This window comes from Neovison vison, chromosome 9 (genome assembly GCF_020171115.1).
Source record: "Neovison vison isolate M4711 chromosome 9, ASM_NN_V1, whole genome shotgun sequence".
NCBI lineage: Eukaryota > Metazoa > Chordata > Mammalia > Carnivora > Mustelidae > Neogale > Neogale vison.
The window spans coordinates 26,266,997-26,277,287 of NC_058099.1; the positions used below are offsets into that span (position 1 = coordinate 26,266,997).

A 10,291-nucleotide genomic window follows, 5' to 3' on the forward strand; every position below is an offset into this window, starting at 1 on the left:
GTTTTTTTTAATTATAGGAAAGCAACATACATTTAATCTAATAAATTTGAAGATCCAGTTGAAATGGACAGTATAAATCAGCCAAAATTCCCTTAAGAATAGACAGAAACTTGAGCCTACATATAACTATGGGGAAAAAAAAACTACAGGGCAAAGATCTATCTTAAGAAAGGTGCTAACCTCAATAAATTAATGTAAAACATTTACCAAATATTTTTAGATTACTCATTTTTATTCTATATAACCATTATGGAATATAGCAAAGGAGAAAAACTTAAATCATTCTATGAAACATACTCCCAACATCAAAAATTATAAATAAAGAAAAAAGAGACAGTGAGAGAGGAAGGAGGAAAGGAAAAAGATAGGAAGGGAGGGAGGAAGAAAAGAAAGGAAGAAGATACACTATAATTCTTAGAAGTATAATAAATTGAAATCAGTAGTTTTTTGAAAAGATAATAAATCATGACCAAGTAGATTTTATCCAAAGAATTAAAAAGGATTCAATATTTAAAAATTCATTTAAATCATTCACCATACTAACAAATTATCATCTCCCCTTTAGAGAGAGTAAAAGACCTAAAAATTCAATGTTCCTGATTTTCAAAAAAATCTAGCAATCTATTGGGAAAAAAAAAAAAAATCTAGCAATCTAAGAACAGAAGGAAAAGTACTTAACCTGAATTAAGCTATAAAGGGAAAAACTTTTTTGACCCCACTAAAATTTAAAATCTCTATATGAAAAAGGTCTGGAACAGTGTTTTTCAAATTACATAAGGCAAATTTCAGTAAATCAACAAAAAAAGACAACAAACACAAGAGAAAAATGAGCAAGTCACAAAGTGGGAAATATAAATGATAATAAACATACCAAAATAAGAAAGTCCTCCCTTAAGTCATCAGTAATCAAGAAAAAACAAAATTTAAAAAGATGTTATATTTCTCACACATCCAATTGGCAAAAAAATTTACAGCTTAATATTCATTAACTTATTAGTCAGCAAAGGTCTGAAGAAATTCATATACTCCTATGAGAGTATTAAAAAGTCATTCTGAAAAATAATTTGGGAGTATAAGTTTAAAAATAAAAATTTTTGATTTAAAACTGACTCAGTACCCAAGAAATGTCATACAAGAATATTAAAGCAGTATGTTTATAATACTGTGAAAAAAATGAAAAAAAAAATCTAAAGAACCATCATTAGAGAACAGTTAAACCATGATCATTTGTGCTATGGAATATTATACAGGAGCAATAAAGAGTGTGATAAAGCAGTATCAACATGGGATATTGTTATTCAGCAAAAACAAAGAACCAAATACAATTATGTAGAACAGCAGTATTACAGCATGGAATCATTTACTTTTTAAATTTTTTTAGAATCATTTATGAGCAAAAATGCAAACATGATACATTTCTCTAGGTACCTCCATATACATGGAATGCAAAGAATAGGGTCTGCAATACACCAACATGTTAACTGTTACTGTCTCTTGAGGAAGCCTAGGATTTGGGAGGATGCTCAAAGGGGATTTAAATTTATTTAATTATACCGAGTATATTATTTAACCATATTGGGATTCTTTTAAATAAAATGTTCATTTACTAAATGTATAATTAAACAAAATTTTAACAAATTATGTCACACCCAATCTGTGGAATACAATGCATCTATTTAAAAGAATGTAGCAGCTTTATAAGTACTGATGTGACCAAAAAAATCATATGTGTATACATAATATATACAGTAAGAAATTATTTACAGGGAAAAAACAGAAAACCATTTATTCTATCAGAATATTATACAAGTAATAAATAAAATAAGGTCTGCAAGAATTTATAACCAAACAGTTAACTGTTGTTATCGCTTAGGATGTATGTGTGAGTTCAGTAGAGTAACATCATCATACTTGTATTAACATGGGAATTCGGGGTGCCTGGGTGGCTCAGTGGGTTGGGCCTCTGCCTTTGGCTTAGGTCATGGTCTCAGGGTCCTGGGATCAAGCCCCACATCAGGCTCTCTGCTCAGCAGAGAGCCTGCTTCCCCCTCTCTCTCTCTGCCTGCCTCTCTGCCTACTTGTGCTCTCTCTCTCTCTCTGTCAAATAAATAATTTTTTTTTAAATGGGAATTCATCTGTGTGTGCTCAAGAAAAAAAGCAAAAGGAGGACATAAAAGTCAAATAGTGCAACCCACCATTCCATACAACAAAATGTGCCCAAGAGTGAACATGAGTTGGCAGATGTGCATTTTCTGTGGTGTACACATCCTGTCAAGTGAAGTGATGCCAAGATTTAATGATATGCATCTGGTGATAACTCAAGAAATGGTGACCTGTTCCAATCTGGAAGAAAAATCAGTTATGAGAAATGTACTAAAAGACAGGGTATCAATCTTCAGTGTAGCAATTTCCCCTAAGCTTTGTTTGATAATACATGATCATGCTCTTTAAAGCCCAAGTCCCACAAAAGATGTGATACCAATATGTCTCTACCTAAATATTATGAACTACCTAAATATGTGTACAGGCAATACAGCACCACACAATGATGACTGATTATAACATTGGTCAGTCAGCCTAATAAATGAGTATAATCTTTTCTTTAGGTAATGGTCACTAGCTCCCATACTGCACCATCTTCATATTGAAAAGCTATAGAGAGGGGCACCTGGGTGGGTCAGTCAGTTAAGCATCTGTCAGCCTTGAGCTCAGGTCATGATCCCAGAGTCCTGGATAGAGCCCCACAGAAGGATCCCTGCTCAGTGGGGAGTCTGCTTCTCCCTCTCCCTTTGCCCCTCCCCCCACTTGCCTGCACCTGTCTCTCTCTTTCTCTCTCTAATAAATAAAATCTTTAAAAAGAAAAAAATATAGAGTGCTTAAGGGTACAGACTCTAGAGTTTAGCTGCTCAGGTATAAATCCTGGCACCAGCACTTACTCCTTGTGTGAATGCAACAAGTTAATTGTTTGCTTTCACACATCTTTTTTTTTTTTTTTTAAAGATTTTATTTATTTATTTGACAGACAGAGATCACAAGTAGGTAGAGAGGCAGGCAGAGAGAGAAGGGGAAGCAGGCTCCCCGCTGAGCAGAGAGCCCGATGTGGGGCTCGATCCCAGGACTCTGGAACCATGACCCAAGCCGAAAGCAGAGGCTTAACCCACTGAGCCACTCAGGCGCCCCCACACATCTTAAACACACACACACACACACACACACATAGAAGAAGCAAAGAAAAAAGAAACCTACATCACAGGGTTGTTGTAAGGATCAACTAAGGATCAACTACAAGTGAGTACTTTGAAATCACTTAGAATGGGGGCCTAGCACATAGTAAGCAACTAAGTATTAGCCAATCACTATTATTACCTAAGTAAATAAAAATAAAAAGCAAAATTACTCTCTCCTCTCTATTTCTGCCATTCCATCACACTCCTATTCTGAGTTGTCTGAGGCAACTTTGAGGCTTTTTTCCCTATGCTTATTTACACACATACACCCCTTTCCCCCTTACTCTTAACTCTCTTCCAACCCTACTGTGTGTGTGTATCCCTCTCTCTTTCTCACAGGCATACCCTGGTTAGCTCTGGAAATGCATTCTGGAAATGGGAGTTCTCACTGCAGGACAGCCATAATGGGCCCATCACAGCACAGTCACTATGAAGAACACATTCTAAGGTAACTGATTACTTTGAATAAACACACAATTAGAAACACTCACTGGTGTCTGTCCTCTACGTTCCTTAGTATTACTCTAATGCAGATTTAGCATTACCTTCATCCACCTGATACTCACCACTCACTGACAACCAAATTCAAATGTACCCAGGTTTTCCTTTGCAAAACAATCCAAATCAAATTTACTAAATGATTTCATATTAATGATTTGTTCATATAACATTCATTTCTGATTACATTTGTCAAAATAACTTTCCTTTTTCCTCAACTTGCACATTTTACATATAAGCATTAGCTCCATTTATAAAGTTCTTATTATTAAAATTCTAAGAGACTTTTGTATAGAGTAGGTGCTCTATAAATGTACTGAATGACAGAAAAGTATATGTGAAATTTTTCAAGAGGTCAAATATTATGATTTCACTACCATGAATTTACCTTTGTATTGTACAAATCAAAGAGGCAGCTATAATTACATACCAGTTTTGTGACATCTTTGTAGGACCACTAAGCCCTCTTAGCTTAAGTTTTAACTTTCATAAAATGGGAGTAATACATAACTTATAAGGATTAAAATAAAGAAATATACATAAAAACACACTTACTAACTAGTACATGGCAGACGCTTTGTTGACTTACCTACTGAATGGACTGATCATGACCCACAGATAAAGTAGGCAAAATGTGACCTCAGGCTGCTTTTAATCTCTGAGCCCAAGATCTAATTCTTTTGAGTTCTTATTGCAAGGCTGGGACAAAAACAACACACCACAGCTCTAAAAAAGTACTCATAACCCTAAGAGACTTAAATCAGCAATACTAAGATTTTATTAGAGAAAAAAAGAAAAGAACTGAATTAAAGGGTTTCCCTCACATCAATCTTTTCTGCCTAATTCTCAAAATTACATCAGCTGGAAAAACTTCCCTAAATCAAACTGGCCTTTCTATAATGCTTTCTTCAGTATGCACACTATGGTAACACATTTTATAGTTATGAGGCAACCCTATGACAAATTTTCTTAGGTGTTATGTTCCTTTGTATATATCATAACAGTAAAAGAATTAGTTTACCGTGAAGTTAAACAGTGAAAATACAGAAAGTTAACCAGAAACAGCCTGTGTATCTTTCCAACATAAAATAATTTTCAATAGGAAAAAACAGTTAATATGATAGCTTTAATTTTTTTCTCAGTTTTAAAACAAAGATATATTCCTTTAGCTTAGGAACAAGCTGTGGTAATTAAGATGTGGGTTTTTTTTTTAATTTTTAACATGCTGATATTTAAAAGACAAAAAGTTCTCTGTCCTACCTTGAGTTAAGATATTTGTGATATGCTAGCAATGGAATTATTTTCCCCAAAACTCTTAGCAAAATTTGTCACACTGAAGCCTTACTCTAATTCAAAGTATATGAGTTTTGAAGCACTCATAACCACCTATGGACTTGAAGATCAAAATAGTTTATTATGAAATGAAAGCTAGAAAATGAAGTCATATTCTACTTCCAGTTTTGGATCAAGTTTGAATCGTAGTGGGCCAAGTAAATCCACAGACCCACCCTGTGGTTATTTCCCCAGTTCCTTAATGTATAACTAGAACAGACATAGTTGGCAACTGACGCAAAGCCCATGTTGATCCTCTGATCTATGGAGTAAGGATTAGTAGATGGTAGAAACATTCAAGTAAAATCTCCTAGAGTTTCTTCTCCTCCTTAAGGTATTTTTAAAAAGCAATACCACAGAGATGGGTGCTATAACCAAAAACATCAAAGCTGAAAAGGTGGTGATACCGATCACATCCCATTTAACATGCTTATTTGGTCTATATGTAAAGCAGATGGATCTTGGAAAATGTGGATTATCATAATTGTAGACAGGTAGTGACTCCAATTGCAGCTCGTGTTCAAGATGAAGTACTTAAGTACTTCTACTGAAACAAAGCAACATAACCCCTATAACCTGGTAAGCAAATCCTTTTTCTCCATATTAATTTGCAAGGAACCCCAGAACCTAAATACTGCAGTCTTGCCTTAATTCTATGTCAACTTTCCTGCTCTCCGACAAAGTCCACAGAGATTTTGATCATACTGGGAATCCAAACTACATTACACTGACCCTAAAATACACTACACTGATGACGTTATACTGACTGGATCTACGGGCAGGAAGTAGCCAGTACTTTGGATATCCTAACATGACATAACCAAACCAAAAGTTTAACCAAAAGTTAAACTCCACTGCTAGGAATCTGTACCTGTCAGAATCCAGTCAGGAAAGAGAAAATACATGGTTATTTTAACAGAGAGAATTTACTCTAAAAACATTAAATATAAAATTGTTAAGTAATTGTTGAAAAGGTAAAAAGTTAAATACTATGGTATCACAGAGGTATCAACTACAGAAAGCAGTTTACCATTGCTGGGGAAACAAAGGATGGGCTGAAATTATTTAAATTTAAAAACACGAACAAACATCTCTTTAGAACCAAAACTGAGACTCCTAAGCAGGGAACATTAACACTGCTCAGTCATTGTTCTAGTCCAGCCTACTTACTCTACAAATGAAATACTGGGTTTTAAGTTCTTATCCCAAACTACCCAGTTAGTGATAGAGTTTTAACACTGGTCCCCTGATTTTATGAGCTCTTTCTACCAAACCGCATCCCCTGACCAATATTTTATGTCATGTCAATCAAGTATTCTTTCACTTATAAATTAAAGACATTTAAGTAAGATTCTCTAAACTAGTAGAAGTAAATTACAGTCTTTTGTAGGAATTTTATCATTTTTACCTGTTTACAAGCACTGCTACCGGAATATAAAATATTTTTCACACCATGTGTAATACTGTTTAAGCATTCAGTTGGTCCAGTGCTTCTCACATTTTTTGGTCTCGGGACTCCTTGTGCCCCTAAAAATTAGTGAGCAGATGAACAGTTGCAAGGACTGGGGGAGGGCTGACTATAAAGGGGCAGGAGGGAATCGGGGGTGAGTGAGGAAACTATCATATATCTTGATAATGCTGGTCATCACATATCTTTATGTGTTCTCCAAAATCATAAACTTTATTATTAAAAAGGGTGAATATAATATATGCAAATTAAGCCTTTAAAAAAAATCAGGCCTGAAGAAAAAGTCTTGAAGACCCCAAAGAATATTTATTGAGTTACAGGTATCAATATTTAACACATTAGAAACTGAGAAAATTTTAAAGTAGTACTTAATGTTTTCACTTTTAAAATAGTAACTGTACTAAATGTTAACATAAATTATGTATTATTTACAAAAAATAACTTTTCCAAAGCAAAAAACATTCAGTGAGAAAAGTCCCACTGTTTATATGCTAGCAAATCCCTTTTAATGTCTGGCTTCAAAGAGAAAACAGCTGGACTCTCATTCTGTTTCTGTATTCAATCTGTTCCATATCATAGGTCATGTAGCTTCTGGAAAACTCCACTGCACACTTATGAGAAAATTAGTGTAAAAAAGACAACATCTGCATATTATTATGAAAATAACTTCGACCTGGAAGTGTCCGGAACCCTAAGGGTTCCTGGACCACACTTTGAGAACTTGATTTAGCCTTTACAAGAAAATTTCAAATATTGAATATGGCAGAATAATGTACTTCTTTTCAAATCAGGGAAGCACTTTCTTATGCAGATTATCTGTCCTGCTTTAATACCATATTCACCTTTCCCAGGTCAAAAGGTCTACCAAACAATGCTTTAGACTGAGCTACAAACACCAATGTAAATGAAAGATATTTCCGAGACCAAACAGTTTAAAAAACAAACAAGCAATTGTCAATAAGAGGTACAGCACCTCCTCAAGCCCTCACTCTCTCTGTAGGACCAGGCAGCACGAACAGGGAGAAAGTAGAAAAAGAAAATAAATGCCTGAACTCAAAGAAGAGATCCATTAAAACCAAAAGGCAAAGAGAATAACTGCAAACATCAAGCAGCACAAGAGCAAACATACACTGAATGTAAAATACAAGAAAATACAAATATTGCTTCTTGGCCATATACAAAAAAAAAAAAAAAAAAACCTCAAAATGCTGTATCCAGACTCTATCCTCAGTCTACACATACTGAGTCTTGGACGGTGTCGGTCAGACGACGGAAAGGGGGGATGGAAAGGGGGGATCCAGTGTTTTCCAGCGACCACTTCAGCCAGAACGCTAAGCAAGGTGACAGAGCGCTGCGTGAAGGAGAAGAGTGGTGTGCCTGCTTGAGGCTTTTTAAGTGTTGATACAACTTTCAGGACCGCGGAACAGTCCAGAACTACTCACTATTCCAAGCGACCGAGTCCCACTTGCAGTCCCCGGGACCTGGGTCCCCAGGTGACTTTTAAATACTGTACTTTCCAAGGAAGTGGCGGCACCACCGGGAGACGGCGCACATCCTGGGTGGACGCAGGCAGGACCCGGGCTCCCGAATGCCCCCGCGGCTTCCCTGTCCCTTGCCCCTGACGCGGTATCTCGGACCCGAGGTTGTGCCTCCTTGGACGAGTACCGGCGCCACCTCTCTTCCCTGCCTGTTTCAACACCTGCGCCCGAGGGGTCGGAAGGGTCGCCTCGCGGCGCCCCTCCAGCTCAACTATAGGACTCTGGGACAGAAGCAACTCGGCCGTTCAGGCGGCCCAGGCCGTCCTCTCGGTGAGAGGTACCCTGAGGGGGACCGTCTGCGTCTCCCCGCACTCACCCGGCTGACGCTTCAGCGCCATCACGGACACCAGGTAGTGGGCGATATCAAAAAAGGGGAACATTGACGTGCGAGAAAAGGCAAGGGTCAGCTCATCCCACGGAGAATCCATCACGACGACGGACCGCAGCAGGCGAAGCCGACCGGGCGACGGGTTCCTGCGGTGCGCGGCGAAAAGTGGGGGAGGGGGACCGCCGCGGCCGCGCGCCCTTTTGCGCGGCCTGGAGGAGCCCTGCGCGTGCGCCCTGGGACCCTCGCCGGCGCGCTTTGGGGGCGGGGCCGCGCGTCCCGGGAGTGGGCGGAGCGAGCGGTTCCCTGGTGTTCCGGCGGGAAATGCATTACTTAGTTAACATTGAGCACCTTTATTATTTTAAAACGAATACGTGAAGGACTGTTTTAAATTTTCCTGTTATAACTTCTTGAGAACTGTTTTTGGGTCCTCAAGAAATTTTTTTACGTCAGCTTTAAGGGTTTAATTTACATACATTTGATTCAACCTTTTTAATATAAAGTTCTATGATTTTGGATAAACCTATGCAGTCCAGAAGGGTAGAGTTTCAGAGTGAGATAAGTTTCTTTAAATTGTTTCACCTAACATTTCTCAAGCAACCATAATGCGCAAGTCACACCGTGAGTCAGTGAAGGTATAAAAAAAAATACAATAGGGGCGCCTGGGTGGCTCAGTGGGTTAAGCCACTGCCTTCGGCTCAGGTCATGATCTCAGGGTCCTGGGATCGAGCCCCACATCGGGCTCTCTGCTCTGCAGGGAGTCTGCTTTCTCCCTCTGCCTGCCTCTCTGCCTACTTGTGATCTCTGTCTGTCAAATAAATAAATAAAATCTTAAAAAAAAAAAATACAATAATATCCTGCCCTCAGTAAGTTTGTGTTTTCCCAAGAGATTAAAAACATTTTTGAAGGCACATGTAATTTGTACAAAGCTGGTAGTGAGAAGTGTAGATGCCGTGCTAGAGCAGTTCTAAGAAGAGGGAAGACTGTTTCAGGGATGTGAAAGGTGAACTGACCTTAAAGGCTAGATGAGAGATAGACTACAAAGTGAGAAATGAGGTTGGAAAAAAAATCTTTGAAAGTCATACCATAAACTATGTGGTCTGGCTTCAGAATCTAAGCTCTTGATCACTACATTATGCTCAGACAAACCAGAGCCAGAATCCGTTCTCTTCACTGTTACACTAAACTGGGTTTTTTCCTTTTCGATGGAGGTAGGGTGTAAGTGTCACCAACTAGTAAGGTTAGGAATAGATTAATGAGAAGAGACTAAGATAAGGAAAACCAAAGCGTATTCACTGGTCCAAACAAATGGTTGGAGAGGCTGAGGACAACAGGAGCAGGGACCGATGGGAAACATAAAGTAGAGGCAGAATAAGCCGGATGTCAATTCAACCTGTCAAAGAAGGTTATGGGGACTGGGTGAGGAAGAGGATTATAGTTACCTTCAAAGAAATAGGAAACAAGGAGGAGCAGGTTTAGGTAAGAAAAACACAAGTCTAGTTTGGCACACTTTTTCTTTTTTTTTTTTTTTTTAAAGCTTTTATTTATTTATTTGACAGAGAGAGATCACAAGTAGGCAGAGAGGCAGGCAGAGAGAGAGAGGAGGAAGCAGGCTCCCTGCTGAGCAGAGAGCCCGATGCGGGACTCGATCCCAGGACCCTGAGATCATGACCTGAGCCGAAGGCAGCGGCTTAACCCACTGAGCCACCCAGGCGCCCGGCACACTTTTTAATTTGATATGTCAACAGGTCATGCTGGCACCAGGAAACTGGAAATACATAATGAGCCGCTAGATAGTTAGAGCCCTATGAGAGTGTGCACTGACCAAGAGAGACTTAAATTGATTTTTTAAAAGTCTGAAGATTTGTCTGTTTTGATTCATTTGTCAAATGTTCTTTGGGTG

The 10,291-nt window shown here is 38.3% G+C and overlaps 1 protein-coding gene across 1 annotated transcript in view; it reads right to left on the minus strand.

The window, feature by feature from the left end:
- The window catches only part of TMEM38B (transmembrane protein 38B), a 55,633-nt gene extending 47,030 nt beyond the window's left edge, over nt 1–8,603 (minus strand). Inside the window, exon 1 of the mRNA XM_044265206.1 lies at nt 8,380–8,603. Within this exon, the coding sequence (XP_044121141.1) occupies nt 8,380–8,491 (112 nt within the window). The 5' untranslated portion in view covers nt 8,492–8,603. The remainder of the gene's footprint in view (nt 1–8,379) is intronic.
- Between the last annotated feature and the right edge of the window lie 1,688 nt (nt 8,604–10,291).